General features: G+C 49.2%; 2 protein-coding genes across 14 annotated transcripts in view; one reads left to right on the top strand and one right to left on the bottom strand.

Moving 5' to 3' along the window:
* Positions 1 to 12968, top strand: part of TP53I11 (tumor protein p53 inducible protein 11) — a 24606-nt gene extending 11638 nt beyond the window's left edge. For all 3 annotated transcript variants that reach the window (XM_030950320.1, XM_030950319.1, XM_030950321.1), the window contains exons 2-7: positions 5548 to 5891; positions 6435 to 6493; positions 7086 to 7134; positions 7567 to 7663; positions 8211 to 8312; positions 9220 to 12968. In XM_030950320.1, coding sequence (XP_030806180.1) covers positions 5763 to 5891; positions 6435 to 6493; positions 7086 to 7134; positions 7567 to 7663; positions 8211 to 8312; positions 9220 to 9353 — 570 coding nt within the window. In that variant the 5' untranslated portion in view covers positions 5548 to 5762 and the 3' untranslated portion in view covers positions 9354 to 12968. The remainder of the gene's footprint in view (positions 1 to 5547; positions 5892 to 6434; positions 6494 to 7085; positions 7135 to 7566; positions 7664 to 8210; positions 8313 to 9219) is intronic.
* Positions 12961 to 16538, bottom strand: part of TSPAN18 (tetraspanin 18) — a 129629-nt gene continuing 126051 nt past the window's right edge. For all 11 annotated transcript variants that reach the window (XM_030950309.1, XM_030950315.1, XM_030950316.1 and 8 more), the window contains one exon: positions 12961 to 16538. In XM_030950309.1, the coding sequence (XP_030806169.1) occupies positions 16491 to 16538 (48 nt within the window). In that variant the 3' untranslated portion in view covers positions 12961 to 16490.

Raw genomic sequence — 16538 nt, 5'->3', positions numbered from 1 at the left:
TCCTGGAGATGGGCCGTACCTCCCAGATGCTGTGGGATATAGCCAATAGTGGCTCTTTTTGGGGCAGAATGTTTGTACAGCCACGGGGAGCTTGGGGGCAGGAGCTGCTGCACCCAGGGGCTGCAGAGGAACAGTGTGCAGGAGGGTGCAGGGGCTGAGCCTGCTTGGGCTAAAGCAACCCTGAAGCAGACGGAGGAGAGGATGCATGGAAAAGGCTGAGCCCCTTTGGATGTCCTTTTTTGCAAGAAGTGGTGACTGAGTAAGCAACACAAGGTAACTGTTTCCTCCCCAGCAGGCTGCAGAGGACTCCTTGTCCCCTGTTGAGGGGTGATGCTGACCATATCCATTACATTTGAGGTTGCCAGAGCTGCTGTAGGCACTGGGTGCCACTGCCTTGCAATGGAGGCTTTGTGGTCATGGGCAGCTCTGCACCTCTCACAAACAGCTTTGGAGAGCCCATCCAATGGTGTCTGGCCATGAGATGTGCTCAGCCTGAAGGGTGAGCTTTAGATGTACCTGAGGCCCTTGGTGCATTGCAGATGGTTTGGGAGATGGTTGGGACACACCATTAAAGATGTCCTTTGACCTAAGGATCTTACTTTGCATTTTCATAATTTAGGGGCGGGCAATCTACTGCCCAGACTTGTAGGTATTCTCTAGGGATGACGCAGTCTCCCTGTGCCTTTCAGAGTTGCCTAAGGAAGCAGCTCCCTGTGCCTTTTAGAGTTGTTTAAGGGGCTGTGGCAGGGCTGGGGATGAGCCTCTGTCAAGACGTGCTTCCTGCTGGTACTGCAAAGAGCCTTCTGTGCTGAAAGGGCTGGTGTTTATGTGGGAACAGAGTCCTGTGCACCTGGCTTGTTGCAGGTGAGAAATCTGAAGTCTCCCTGTTGCTTAGGGGTACAGACTGTGCCAGACAGAGCGGGAGCAACCGCCGCATTCTGCCGCTGTGGTGGCTGAGTGCTAATTGTTTTTACTGCCTGAGCATCAGGTTATTTTTGGCTTGATCAAGTTTAATTCCCAGCCGGCTGGTGGTAGAGAGGTTCTAATAGTCTAAATCTCCATGCTTGATAGAAATCTAGGCAGGGAGCTGGTTTGGTCACTGTGGGCTTGGGATGTGCAGTTGCAGAAATACAGGATGAAAATAGCTATATTTTGGTAGTTACATGGGACATGGGGAGTTCTGGCTCAGGGTCTGCTGCACCATGGGCTTCCAGGGGAAACTCTTGCTAGGCCAGTTAGATAGGATGCACAAAGATGTTTTGTGACTCTCAGGTATGTTTTTGGGTTAGACACAGAGAATTTACCTCATGCCTCAGGATTTCAGAGTCCTGAAGTGTCTGAGGTTGTTTATGAACACATTTTAAGAACATAAAAGTGAGCAAACTAAACCTTCATGTGTGGTGGGAAAAAAGGAGTCTTGGGTCCCATGGGATTAGGAAACAGTGCAATGTTTGCAAGGACCAAGGTACTTGGTAGGTCTGTGGATCCTGTCCTTAGTCCACCTGTGTTTCCACTGCCTCTCCTCTTTACTGTGCGCATGTATTTGAGCCCAGGCTTTCTCAACAGCTCTGTGGCTGATGAGCTACGGGGTCCAGAGCAGCTGCTGTGGACCTGGCACTGTCCTCAGCAGCAAAGAGACAGAACTGACACAGCCTGGAGGAACACCAGAAGGGCTGGACAAATCCATTACAGCTGCTGGGCCCTTGCAAGAGAAATGCTGTGGGCATCAGCCCATTTATGAGGGCCAGTACAGCACAGTGGCCATGGTGGATGCCCCTCTCATATGTACATATCCTTGTGCTGCTGCAGTGCTGGGGAACTCACCTGGGCTCTGCCAGATTGCTCCCAGAGAACTCCAGTGTTGGAAAGGGACACTGCCTCTGCTTCCTACTTAGTATTGGTTCTCAGCCTGTGGTCTGTAGAAGATGGCAAGGCAAGTGTAGGCATGGCAAGTGCCCTGTTAGGCTTGACATCCACATCCAGTGCAGACATCCACTGCACCTTCTTGGATAATTCTTAGGCATAACAAATCAAAGCAGACTCAAGATGTTGAGTTGTCTTGGACGTACTGACTTGGGAACTCTAAAACAGGAGAGCAAGAATCCTCTCCCTGGCCTGAATGTGATAGAGCTGAACAAACTGTGTCCAGCTAATATGTATAAACATTTCGTCGTCCCAGCTTGGCTCTAGTTTCATACTCTCTTCGTCTGCCTGCAGATTGGAAGTGCCGTCAAACCCTTGGAGTGAGAAGTTCTGTAGTGCCACCTCTTTAATTCAAGCACCACTGCTTTGTCAGGTAAAAGGCTGCACTGTGGATGACAGTGCCATCCAGCTTAGCAGTAGGCAGCATCCCTGCTCCCAGGGCCCTGGGGAGCTGTGTCCTCTCAGGCAGGCAGCTTCCACCCACGAGCAGTCAGGCTCTGGCTGGCAGGAGCTGTAGGCAGTGAGCTCCGGGTGCTGCCGGAGCAGGGTCTGGCTCCGCACAGTGCGGTGGGTGCACAGCTCTGGCTGCTGCAGCGCCGTGGCGTGTGCAGTTGAGTCTCCTCTCTCCCACGCTGCGGAGCTCGCCTCTCCAGACGCTGGCAGGGAAGCGGAGACGTTGTGGGAAGAGCTGTGGAGGTGGGAGAGATTGAGCTATCGTTGGTGTGGCACCAGTGGGGTTTCTTTGCACCACTAAGCAGTAGCTATCAAAACTGAATGCAGTATGCTAAACAGCTGAGCAAGAGAGCTGACACTGAAAGAAGCTTGCAAAGAAAAGGGATCTAGGAAGAAGAAACCCTCTTTCAGCTGCACATAGGCACTGCCCATCACAGAGAGCTGTGGCAGGGAGTAGGAATTGCCTGTTTATGGTGGCTGATCTGCACAGTGCCTGGGATGCTTGAAAAAAGGATTAAGGAGGAGAGACTCGCAGGAGAAAGAGGAGGTGGAGGTTTCCCTTTGCAAACTTACAGGCTAATAGAAATGATCCTCTAAACTGCCAGTGTGTCAGGATACATTAATGTAAGTATAATGTTTTCAAATCCTCAGCATCTTCTCTCTGAATGTCACTGAATTAGCACTAATTGCATTCATTAGCTCGTTAGCCATTAATATTCAGCATCCGTTAGGCTGGCTCTGTCTCTGGACCAGGGGGTAATGAGATGTGGGACTGGCTATGGACCGTGCCTTAGCTGTGCTGTAGGAGTGTGGCTTTATGCACCAGATTGTTTTATTGGCATTTGTCTCTGGCCTGTGTTGTCCCAGCTCTTGGCCAGTGGCTTACCACAAATTAGTGGAAACTCTTAATGGGAGAGCAGTGTTAATGATGATGTGGATAAATTTCCACCAACTCCTGCCCTGAAAGCAACTGGCGAGACAAATGATGAAGGCAAATTTTGATCTTTTGGCCTTGAGCCAGTTGCTAAACTGCCTCTATAATCACAAAGCTATTCAGTGCAGTCTTCACTGGTGAGTCATGGAGTCCCACCTTTCTTTGCTTCTTGCTCTCAGGAGAAATTATCTATTACTTTTTCTTTCTTCCTCCCTCTCCTCCCTCTCCTCCCTCTCCTCCCTCTCCTCCCTCTCCTCCCTCTCCTCCCTCTCCTCCCTCTCCTCTTCCCTTCCTCTGGCATTTCTGACCATGAGGCCAGAGCAGGAGGTGCAGCCATCAAGCTTCCCGTAGCAAGAAACAAGGAAAGATCCAGCAGTACCAGGATGGCATGGCCAGCACACTCAGCACCCCAAGTCCTGTCACGACCAGAAAGCCTCAGGTCTCTTATCCCTGAGGAGAGCCAGTAGGATGCTCCTGCTCAGGCCCTCTGCCAGACTTTTCTCCTAACTTCAGAGATGTGGGATGGCCTCAGAGTGAGAGAGAGAGAGCATTCACCACAAGACTGTTGCTTCATGATTGGAATGGATGGCTTTGATCAGAAAATGCTGGACTAGAAATACCACAGCAACATGTCTTCTCTGGATTCAGCACTTCTGTTGGGAAACCACCCAGCATCCAACCTTGTTAGTCTGGGTCAGCCAGGAGCAGAAAAATGTGCAAAAACTGTAGCTAGTTAAAGAGGTTGAGCTTTTCTTTTAGACACATCGCTCTGTCTTTGGCCTGGATTTTGTGTGCAGATTATCTAGATTTGAATACACACAATTTATTGTGACAATTTAGGTTGGCAAACCCCAGGCATGATAAATTTTTCAAACTTTTCTACTGTCAGCTACCATTTGTGCTTCCTGCCTTGTGCTCAAAGGTAGGCCTGAGTATACAGCTTCTACCTTCCTGCTGTGGTGGTGTTTTCCACTGTTCCAATTCTGAAATATTTCTAAATCCTGACTGCTGCGTCTGGCTTTGTGCTGCCTTTCCAGGAACCTGGGCTTAGTTATTCAGTGGAATAAGAGCAAAACCCCATGACCAAACAAGCCCTGCTACAATCCAAAAGAAGTATCTCCAAAGCACTGGGTAGCTCAACTGGCTCACTGAAAAGCATTTTGCCTGGTTCTGCTGAAAGGATCTTATTAAACCCTTGGTCATGGGGCTCACCTTTTGCACTATCCCAGCAAGACCTCTTAACTTTGCCTTAAAGAAAGAGTGATGTTGGGCACTTGCAGACTGGACTGGCTGTTCTTGTCTGAACAACCACAGGGAAGGGTTTTCCTTTGAGAGGGAAATCCCTTGCAAAGCACTGGCACAACATTTGCATGCACAGTGCCAAAATAATTGTACCTCATTTTATTACTCTCCAAAGACTCATGAAATATTTAGACATCAGCATGAATTGTCTCCTCCTGGGGCAGCTCTGGGAAGGCTCAGCTGGGGCATGAGCCCTACACTTGCTTGGGCTGGATTAGCTGTGCTTGGTGCCTGGGGGAAATTTCTGTGGGTCTCTGGAAGGGCCAAGTGGCAAATGGAAAAATGTTTTTGTGTTCAGCTGAGCCAAAATAAAATGATGACAAACTGGCAGAAATGGCTTTCTGAACTGAGGTTTGCAGGGTTTTATGTTTGTGGGATGAGACAGTGATTTCATGGGACTCAATACCCTGTAGCTTTACACACATGTCAGGGCAGAAGCTATCTTTTTCAAGTCTCGTTGCCTGTATTTACTTATCCCAGATAGTATTTGTAGTTTCTAATTTCCATCATTTCCCTGAAAGCAAAGTGAGTGTCTTCAGGGAAAATCATGTCCCTGGCTTCTTCTGCTCAGGGGCTGATAATGTTGTTCTGGCACAGCCTGGGGGCTGCAGCATGTGAGTGGGGGGACGCACAAATAAATAACTGATACTTGTTTGGGGTTTGACCTGAAATGGCAGCTGAAGAATGTGATGTATTAAGAATGTGATGATTGAATGGGAAAAGAAAAAAGGCCAAGCATTACTTAATGATTTTAATTCCTCTAATCTGAGACACACTTAATTCCCCTAATCTTAAAAACAGCAAAGAGGTACTATTGGGCATTGCCTCATGCTGGGATAGACAAGATTATGGTTTGTAGGTCAAAAGCATTTCTAACTAAACGTGCATGCTAAAGCCACTCTGCTCTGAGTTTTTTCTTTCCCCTCCCATGGCAGATCCTGGAGACAGCAGGATCATTCTGAGATGAGCCACCTGTAACTGGGGCCGGCCTCGTTGCCAGGGCTCCCTGCCCCGCAAGGATGAGGAGCCATCTGCTGGCCTAACAGGAAGACCTTGTGGCGGCGGTTGTTTTATTTTTCCCAGCGGAGCCGCTTCCTGCAGCCTCCCTGTGCCCCTGGCAGCCAAGGGCTGGTGGGGCAGGGCCAGCACCATGGCGGCGAAGCAGCCCCCGCCGCTGATGAAGAAGCACAGCCAGACCGACCTGGTGAGCAGGCTGAAGACACGCAAGATCCTGGGCGTCGGTGGGGAGGATGATGACGGCGAGGTCCATCGCTCTAAGGTGAGGCCAGTAGAGAGGGAAGCCCAAGTGCAGTAATGGTGGAAATGGGACCATCTGCTGGGCAAACCAGGGTTTGCCCATCCATGTGGTTTGGGGTAGTTACAGCCAGGCATTGTGAGCATGTTCATATGAACATGAACAGCTCTGGGCAGTGTGCACATGACAGCAAGACAGATACTGTGACATCCTGAGGGCTCTGCAGGAGCCTGTGCTCCATCAGGATGGGACATGCAGGTGATGTGTGTGAGGAGTCAGTTCCTTTCTTCCACAAGTAAGAGGAAACAGGAGTTAGTGTTGACCTTTTCCCAGCTGCATGCTGCAGGTGGCTGATCCCAGTGAGGGAGCAGTAGAGGCTGCAGCTCCTTATGGAAATCAAGCCGGGCATTGCGACCAACGAGTCACAACTGAATCCTTTGTCCTCCTCTTTCCAGCCCTCTGAGATAAACTCCCACATGGGATTAGAGATATGGTTTTGGGCTGCTGAGTACTGCCTAAAGACTGGGGAAGGATCTGCTTAGCTTGTGCCTTTCATTTGAATTTCAGATTAGCCAAGTATTGGGAAATGAAATCAAGTTTGCAGTCCGGGAACCACTGGGACTGAGGTAAGGTATTGATCACCTTGGAGCTAGGTCATCTGAGGCCCCTTGGCCACAGCATCCCTGCCAGCTCTGGTTTCTAACACCAAATTGGTTTCTAACACCAAATCAGCTGCTGTGCCAGCATCACTGCTCCCTGCAGGGGCTTCTTGCAGGCTGTGGAACCAGACCAACTCTGCATTCTTCCCTCCCATTAATGAGCCTGAGGCCCTCAAGGTCTTGTCTCATTGCATGTGCGGAGAACTACAAGGGCTGTGCTCGGCTGAAGGAGCTCCTGTTCTACTGTGTGACAGAGTGGTGTGTCCTGCAGGGACCCTGCTCTGCACCATCCTCTTGGCAGGGTCACTTCTCTCCTTTGCTTGGGTGAGGGGGATTCTGGCTCTGTCTCACCAGCAAGGCTGGTCTGCGTGTTGAGGCTGGAGCTAGCAGGATGTGGAAAGCTGAATCCTTCCATGGGAGGTTTCTGGCTATCTTGCTTGTGCATGGGGGAAGGATGAAGGCTGATGAAGGAGCAGGCAGCCAGAAATGCTTTGTGAAGTATGAGTGATGGGGTCATCTCCAAGCTCATGCTGCGTCCTCTGTTTTCCTTCTCATGCAGGGTCTGGCAGCTTGTTTCCGCCATCATGTTTTCCGGGGTCGCTGTCATGGTGAGTGAGGGATGTGATCCAGGCAAGAACCAGCTCCTGACTGCTAAAGGGGTGCCTCAGCATGGCCCTTCAGTCCCTGGCATTTCTGTTCCTCCCCTGCCTCCAGCAGCTCCTACTGCTTTGTCCTGTGAGGCCTTTGCCCTCACTGTGTCTCAGTAATGGGCTTTGCCAACAGTGTCCATGGCAGTTTGTTCCCATTGCGAGTCTGGTTTCATTAGCAGGGCCCATAAACCAAGGAATGGCAGCCTTGGTCACAAAAACCAGCCATGCAGCCGATAGTTGACATGGTGATATTTCTGCGCCTCCTTAATTGCCAGTTTCCTGGCCAGCGGCTCCAATCCCACAAGCGCCTGATGCTGGAGCGCTGCTGCCCAAGAGGACATGTTTTGGTGGCCAGTTCAGGTTGCTGAGTCTCTCTCTCGCCTCTGCCAGGCCCTCGCTTTCCCTGACCAGCTCTTCGATGCCATCTTTGAGGAGGAATCCGTGAGCAGCAAGACTCCTATCCGGCTCTATGGAGGAGCCCTCCTCAGTGAGTGCCGTACCACTGTACTGGGAATGCTGCTGCCCCACAGAGTAAAGGGACAGGTGGCCAAAACGGCAGCAGGGGACAAAGTCCGTGCCCAGCCGGACACCTGCTGCAGCTGGAGAGCAGAGCATCTGCTGTTAGCAAAGAAATTGCTGAGGGGTATTTTGAAAAGCTTGGCTACCGCTGCGTTTTCCTAGCAGGGATTCAGGCGTGCTGCAGGTAGGGTAAGAAGGGCTGTGCATGCTCCGAATCCCTTGGGAATCACCCCATGTGCCCCAGCAAAGGGGCCTGCAGGGGAGCCCGGGGAGGGGTGCTGGGCCGCGGCTGGGGCTCCGTGGGAGCAGCTGGGGACGTGGGAAGGCGGCGGTATCCCGGGAAGTGCCCAAGAGGAGCCAGGCGAAGGACAAGGAGGCGCGGGGAGCTGGAGATGCGGTGTGGGAAGGGACAGGGGCCCGAGCCGCGTCCTGCAGCGGCACCGCGCGGGGCGGGCGGGAAGCGCGGCCTGGCCGCTGTCCCGGCCCTCGGGCAGCGCGCCCCGCTCTGCCCGCAGGCATCGCGCTCATCATGTGGAACGCCCTGTACACCGCCGAGAAGGCCATCATCCGCTGGAGCCTGCTGGCCGAGGCCTGCTACTTTGCCGTGCAGTTCCTGGGTGAGTGCCCGCGGGCCAGCCAGCATGAGGAGGAGGAGGGTGTGAGGACTCTGTGTGATGGGAAGCGGGGATGGATGGTGGGCAGGGCAGTGGTGGAGCACCTTCCCTGCCAGCTGCTAGCCTTTGTTCTCCCCCATGGAATACCCTCTGCCCTGAGCTGCTCCTTGAACATCACCCTCTGACAATTCATTAATTTTTCTCCCTGTGAATGTCCTGGGTTTCACAGCCAGCACAGGTCATTGCTGGAGCAGGCTGCCTGGATGCAGGGTCTAACAAGAAAAGATTTTAGCAACTTACACTAAAAAGGGGGATGTTTAGTGTTACCCAAACAGAGCATAGCATTTAGCTTGTTTCTAGGGAGCTTATCTATATTTAACAATGCAGGGGGTTCTTGTGTGTGTGTCTCGGTAGCTCATTGTGTAGCTGGTTTAGATACGAGCTATGTGTTGGTGGCCAGAAAAGAGAGGTGTTCAATAGAGGCGATGTGTGTGGCTGTGCATATTTAGATGCTCCTAAATGTTTATCAGCACTGTTCAAGCCACAAAGCAAACTCAGGAGGATGTGACTCCCAGATTAATGCCTGAGCATAATGGAAACTCACATCTGCTTGAGTGGCTGTTTCAGGCTGCCTGAATGTGGGGCTGCCTTGAAAGCAGGGTTTCTGTAAGGGAGAGCTCAGGGGTCCATGGCAAGCCTCAAGGCTGCGACAAGAAGCTAGTGAAGAGCCTCTGCCATGGGTTCACTGTGCGTGTGAACGAGCCTATGCTGAAAGCTCCTGTGCTCACAAGGCTCAGCAGTTCCTGCCAAAGCTCTGCGTTAGAGGGCAGCAGCAAACAGCATTGTGCTATTTGTCTCCTTTTGCTTTTGCATCACCAACCTCTGCCTTGTCTCTCTCCTTCTTCTCTAGTTACCACTGTCTCCCTGGTTGAGAGTAGCCGGATAGCCACAGGTGCTGTGCTCCTCCTGGTCAGCCGAGCCCTCTTCATCCTCATCAGCATTTATTATTATTACCAAGTTGGACGTCGTCCCAAGAAAGTCTAGTTCCTGGGCTTTTTTGTTATGGGAAAGGTGGGAGGGGGGAGTTTGTGTCGGTAATTTTGCATTATAATTTTTTTTTTTTTTGTTAGTCCCTTTTGGTTCTAAAGTAGTTTATTTCTTTACCGGCATGAATCAGTGTGTAACCCAGTGCTGGTGGCATTGCCAGGTGAAATGGGGGGAGCAACATCAGTGGGACCCCCCAGCCCCTCTGCAGGAGGTGAGGAACAGTGGGGAGGAAGGCTCAGGGAAGTGTGTGGGCCTGGCAGGCTCAGGGAAAAAAGCCAGTTTTCTAGGGGGTACTGGCTGATGGGATCACAGGCTCTGAACCCACTGGAACAAAGCACAAAATAAGGCCAGCATGTTGAAACCAAATCCCTGAGGAGACAGGGCAGTAAGACAACCTGTCCAGGATCCAGCTACTCTACTTGGTAAGCCTGGCACCTCCCCTGGTTTACAGCCCTTTCCCCTTTTAGCAAGTACTGACTGTCCAGGTAGCCAGGAGCTGGATGGGGTCAAGTTCAGTGCTTTGCAAACAGCTCTTCTTTCCTCTCTGCCAGAGGTGCATTTTTGTGTAGTTCATAGTTTTGCGCCAGATGCTGTGTAGGGCTTGGCCGGAGATACAGCAAAAGAAGAGGGAGAACCCGCGTTGTTCCCTCTGCAGGGACAGCACTGGGAACAGTGGAGCAACTTGAATTACAAGATGTGAGAAGTGAAGGAAGCTATTGGAAATAGCCGATTGAGCACAAAGACATCCCCTCATTTGGGGTGTTTCATGAAGTTTCTAGGCTGGGGTCCTGTCCCCTTCACCTCAGAACACTTCCTACAGTTGAAGCTTTACTGATGGTAGTAGCAGTGGTGGGTGTGCAGTAGCTTTATCTGATGCTTTAGTTGAGCAGGAGCTGGAGTGCTGTTGTGGTTAGTGCTGGTAAGAGCAGAGGACTGTAACAGTAAGAGCATCTGCATAGATGCTTGGGTCAGTGAATAGCCTCTAGATATGGGCCCTGGCTGTGGGAGATTGTGTTCCAACTCTGCTAATATCTGCATCATATCTCTTCTGACCTTGAGAAGAGAGGACCAAAGTTTGTAGCATTAAGATATTTAATATTTAACTGAGATGAAGAACAGCAAGGAGCAGAGCATATGATGGCAAGGACAGACTGAATGTGCTTTAGTACTCACTAGCCAATTTCTCCAACATCTCCTGGACTTAACAGCATTGCCTGCCCTGCTTCCTAGTGCTTTCCTTGTGGATTATCCCTGTCCACAGCTTGAGGCAGCATTTTTTATTCTCCATGGGACTAAAGCCAGAAGGTCTATGTACAGGATATGGACTTGTTACTCATGCACTACTGTTGACTGGATCAAAGCACACCCTGGAATATAGCTGATGTTCCAAAATCCCAGTAGAAAGATTTCTACACAAACAGGACTGCTTGTGTGAACAACAGTCCTCAAGCCACTGGTAAGACTGGGATCTACAGCTATTGCTGTTTAATATCTTAGTAGAGTTAGAAAAAGGTAGTGGGTAGTTATTGTATGTTGTGTTAGTGCTTTTGGCATTTAGAAGCAGCTGCATAAGCTTGGGACACTGTGTGCATTGTACTTACTGGCCATGCAAAAAGTCTGACACATAAGAATATTGGGAATTGTTAAATCAGGAAACATCACAACTGTAACTTAGTTTTTTTGCTTAATAAGTAAATCAAATGGAGAGGCAACATCCAACAGCAGGCTAAATTCTGGAGCCTCACAATACACAGCTTGTCAAGCTGCTTTCAGCACATCCAGAAATGATACTGAGCAACTAAAGCTTTTAATTAAGAGGAGTGTTCCTGTTCAGATGGAAGAATTGGGGTCTAAGAGGCAATCCTTTCCCTGTGAGGCAGATAATGATCAAATGCAGGTTGGAGAGGATCAGAAATTAGACTAAGTGGAGCAGCGTGCAGGAGTTGGAGCATGGCATGCTATGGCTGTTGCTCTCCCCCTGTGCATCACCTGCATGGGCAGCTGCAATGGCCTCAGTGTGGCACTTTGGCTGTAGTTGTGGGTATAGGTACGTGAAGCTTGATTCTTTGTGTTTTGGGGTGTCACATGAATGTATACACAGATTGATGGTTGGTTTTTGGGGGGGTGGGAAATTATGTTTCTAGGACAGACAAGTAAAACCTACCACAGCAAAAGCAGTCTTACAGGAGAAGGAATTGGGGGGTCTTCTTCATGCTGCCTCCCATCTGTGTTGGCCACAGGTCCCATGAACTTAGTTATGACTCGGGTCTGATTAGTGTACCTTAAAATGTCATCCCATAGGTGAGAGAAATGAGTTACTGCACTATGTGAGAGCAGTACTCCAAGGACTTCTTGATGGTTAGATCAGGTATGAGGATGGGGGAAGCAGTTACAGCTCTCCAGGGTAGCTTTAAATAAGGTAAGATTAGATTAGATTTCTCTGGTTCCCTGATTAGCAGCTGCTTCTGCAAAACTTGTAACAGTCAGCCACTTCTAGCTTTGCTGGTCAATGGCTTTTTTTGCTCTAACATAGAGCAAAGCCTGGGGGAGTGGTCACTTAAAAGATTTCATGCTAGTTGGTACCTAGTCCTGAAAGTGGAGACATGAAGTTGGATTGTTTTGATGCTTCTTTCTCCGTCTTGCTCTAAGTGGACCATGTAGAAAACACAGAGCTCTACGCCTCCTCTACAACTAAGTTGTGGTTCCTGGCGTGTCCCTTCTCAGCAGCAAGGTGCTGCAGGAGAAACATTGCCAGGCCCACTGGAGGTGGTGAGGGCATAGCAGGTGAGGCCTAGGAGGGAGTTGCTCAGGGTGGCTTGAGGACGGAGGCCAGGCAGAGCAGCTGCAGCACTGCCAGAAACCAGCTGCACCTGGTTGTTTTCACTCTGTTGTGGATGGGGAGAAAGGCAGGGAGATGCCACAGCTTTGTGCAGAACTGCGTCTCCAAGAATGGAAGTACTGACATCACAGCTGCAGGTGGCAGTTCAGAACATAATTTGAGATCAAAAATCCTGAGGTGTCACTTCAGGCTCGGCTACTGATCTGCTGACAAAAATCTCCATCTCCACAAGCCTCAGCTTCCTTATCTGTTAGAGACATTGTGAGAGAGCCTTGGACCGATGTCATCTCCCAAGGGAGAGTGCAGTGGAACTTCCTGCATTTGTACAATGCTGTGCAGGACTGAGGGTCTGTTCCCCAGAGAATTGTACTCCAAGCAGGCACAGGCCAGGACTTAAAGCTGACCCCCTTTCTCTGCCAGGGATGGACCCCAACCGTTGCATTCACAGAGCCCTCACTTTGGAGGGTGAAGAAAACTCATTGTTCACATAACTCCCTACATCATCTTACTTGCATCTAACCAATATCTGGCAAACTGGAGCTGGTGACATAGGAGAGGCTCTGTCTGTCCTAAGCTGGCCTCTTTTCTGGTCAAGGGTTTTTACTTGGGAGGGTGTGGGTGGGGGGTGGTGGTGCAGGGGAGAATGGGACACTTCAATTTATACCTCATTTTAGCTGCTGTACCTGAGTTTATTTCTCCTTTGGTAAGAAAGTGACTGTACTTAACACCAAGCAAATAGTGAAAATTAAAGCTGTTTCACTTCACTGTCACAATATCTTTCTTTTATTTTTGGGGTTTTTTTAAGAAATGCACACAAAAACCGTGCAGAGAGTGCTTCAGGCTTGTGTTCTGGTTTATATTACAAAAAAAAAATTTCCTTTCAATATAAAAAACATTACAGTAGGGAATACAGGATAAATTAGCTCCACTATCTAATAAAAAGAACATTTACATTTTTTTAAAATATATTTCAAACATTATTTCACACCCAGCCCTTTTCCCAGGCATTTGTGACAGTCATTGGAGCATTAAATAGCAACCATGAGGCAGGGATGCTGAGAGGGGCTGGGGGCTGGCCCAGTCTAGTCTCTACTACTCCCTCCAAGGTGCTTGGGCCATGGTCACAGTGCTACAGCAAAGGAGATGGCAGCTCCTTCTGCTCTCCAGCCTGCCGAGAGTTCTCCAGCCAGCAGTGACTTCGGCTTGAGCCCCTGGCCCCCAAAATACTCACCAGAGTTGTTAAAAACAAATACAAAAATACAACTGCCTACAGTTCTGATAACTACTGTACCACAGAGGGGACAGCCACAAAACCAAGGGACAAAACCAACAAATTTACATGCTTTGCCGTACAGTGGGAGTCTGCTTTCTGGGCTTGCTTGTTCATTAAATTCCCCCAAGGCAATTCCTTCTGCATGTTACCGACTGCTACAGATCCTCTCAGACTTGCATGTATCTTTACAGCTATCTCCAGTTCTTGTTTGGAGTTGCTGCCTGGCCTTTTGAGCTGTGTTCCCAGTGGCACGTGAGGCAGCCTGCAGAGAGGATTTGAAGTCTTCACACAGCAAAGAGCAGTGGGGGATCAGAAAAGGTAGGAGAGGAGAAACAGCTGTGCACAGCCCAGAATAACAGATGAAGAAGAGATCCTTTTGAAGATACAGGGGACTACCATTAGGGAGAGAGGGAAAGCAAGAAAGCTAAAAACAGACAAAGCAATGAGTACAGAATTAGAAAAGCCTAAGAGAAACAAGCCAGCCACGATCTTATTTCAGGCATGTATATTTAGTACTTAGTGCTCTGGCTGCTTTGGTCTGGTTCCCCCAGCTCTAACAGGTTTTTTCAGGTTTTTTCCCCCATGCTACTGGTGGCAGAAAAAGGCTTTAAGGCTTTTTTCCCCTTCAGCCACCCACCATGCACAAATGAGGATCTTTGCCAGCCAGGCTCTGACCTGAGAACTCTACATAATAAACTGAGGGGAAAGGAAGAAACTGGAGACTGGGGGAGGCAGTTCTGCTTCTTTCGATCACCTCCAGCCAAATTACCAACTCTGCTGACAGTTTTGTTCCTTCCCTGGGAATTGCTGTCCCAGAACAGTCGCTGACACCAGCTCCTGAGGCAGAAGGAGAACAGATAAGCTTGCTTTCTGCTCAGCCCATTCCCTACAAGACTGGTAGATGGAACAGATTTTTCTTATCTTAAGTGCAGCACCTGCTGTCCAGGACAAATACTGCTGGGTTTTGGCTAACAAAACTGTTTTTCTTTATTAAACAACAGACCAGAGATTAATGCTAAAATGCCTCATTACAAGGAAGTCCAGAGGGAAATAGTTCTGAACAGATTTCCAGAAGGTTTAATGCAACATCTGATGCTGCTCAGCAGCCCTGGCAACATATTTTGTTGCTGGAATATGCTGACTGCAGCATGGGGGGGCTGCAGCTCTACCTGCCCAGCCCTCTCTTGCCATTGCATAAATTGTTCTCAAATGAAGCTTGGAAAAGCTCCTAATGCCTCCTTCCTGTTCCCTAGTATCCTGATTCTCCAACCTCGATACTTAGTTATAATCTTTGTCTATTGTGGCCCCAGCTTTCTGCTCCTTTCCTTCCTTGCCTGTAGTCTGTGCACTGCCACTGGGAGAGCTCAAGGGACACTGCCCCAGGGGTCTAAGGCAACAGCCAGAGGATGAACGTGCTGCTGCTGCAAAACCTGGGCACAAAGTTTAATGCTCTGCTCCTTCCTTCCAGAGATTACAGTTTTCAGAGGAGCTGGCTTGAGTCTATATAAAAGTGCTCCCATAATCTGAGCCTATAAAATCTGTAAAAAGACCTAATCTAAACAAGAAACCACATCCCCATCTGTCATTCCCCAGGTAAAATGAGTTTGGGGTCAGGGAGTAAGTGACCAGATGAACAATTAAGGCATCAGGGATTGATGATTCCAGATGAGAAACCAGTCACCTGTCCAAGTCAATATCCATGACCATAGTAGCAGATGGAGCAGTGTGGCTGCACACAGGGTGTTCTTGGATCCTGCCTGGGGTCTCAGTAGCTCCAGCATCACCTCTGACCAAGGTCCAGTCCCAGCCATCTTTCTCAGGTTCACTTCCAAATGATTGAGCAGGTGACATATTAGTTAAATACCAAACTATCTCAAGGGAGGAAACACTATCAACTAAATTCTGACTTGATTACTTTCATCATGAGCCCATGGGAGAATCTCAGGGGAAATTTTCTGACCAGAAATTATTCCACCAGACTGGTTCAGGAAAACAGCATGGGAGTGGTTGACAAACTTCAGCCTCTTCAATCCAGCACTATGTCTGGACCTCCCCTTAAGGCTGGAAAAACATGCAGGAATCACTGCAAATATTTATGCTAACAGAGCACCACAAACCATTTTTTTGCAAGTATCAGAGGAAAGGCAAAGGCTGACAAGATTTAAACAGTATATCTTCCCTTCTCAGGAAGGCAGCAGTATCAATGATGCTTGACCACAGTCATTCTTTTCCCCAGGAGATGGGAACACAGCAGGGAACCATTTGGTCTCTTTCACAACAGTGAACAATAAATCTTAGTAAAAACAGAAAGGTAGGCACCAAACTCTCGACCCTCAGCCAGCCTTAGCTGAGTCCCATTGCTAAGTTAGATCACACTGCCCCTGCTTGGAGTTCCAGAGAAAAGCCAGCCTCACTGAAGTGCTTGACATCTCTGACAAGTTTCACATGACAGGGACAAAGCTTCCACTGAAGAATGAGCGTTTTCATGCTGTGTCTGGAAATTAAAGCCAGAATCACGCAAATGTTGACTACACCTACTTAGACAAGCCACCACTGCTTGTTTCAAACCCACCTGGACAGTCAAGGCCAATCTGTTGCCTTATGCAGCCCCTGCATGTCTGTTCTTGGGTCCTTTGTTGTCTAAAGCACAATGAAGTGGTGAATGTAGGCTCAGCCTGGTGTGAGAGGCGGCTGTGCTCCTCCTCCCTCACCCCACCAGCTTCATCCGTCTCTAGTGCAATCGGCGGCTCTGGGCTCCTGCTCCATGGTTGCTGTGGGTGGCTCTGGGCAAGGGTCCGGTGTACAGTGTAGTGCACATCACCTCAAAGTTCCAGCCCCTGAAGTACAATCCTTTTGGTCATTCATATATTACAACCCTCTTTTTTTCTTTTTATTTTTTTTATCCCTGTCCCATTTTGTTAAAAAAAATAAAGTTTTTTTGGGCGTTTTCAGGTTTTGTTTCTTCAGATTTTCCTTCTTTCTTCTGAGCTTGTGGGGAACATTGTGGTTCATGGGCCACTTCTTACTGGATCCCTCGAAAGAGACACATAGCGAAGATCATGGCAAACAG

The sequence above is a fragment of the Camarhynchus parvulus genome, chromosome 5, assembly GCF_901933205.1.
Source record: "Camarhynchus parvulus chromosome 5, STF_HiC, whole genome shotgun sequence".
Classification (NCBI taxonomy): domain Eukaryota; kingdom Metazoa; phylum Chordata; class Aves; order Passeriformes; family Thraupidae; genus Camarhynchus; species Camarhynchus parvulus.
Note: the sequence above shows the minus strand (reverse complement) of the source record. Positions and strands in the feature narration are given on the sequence as shown.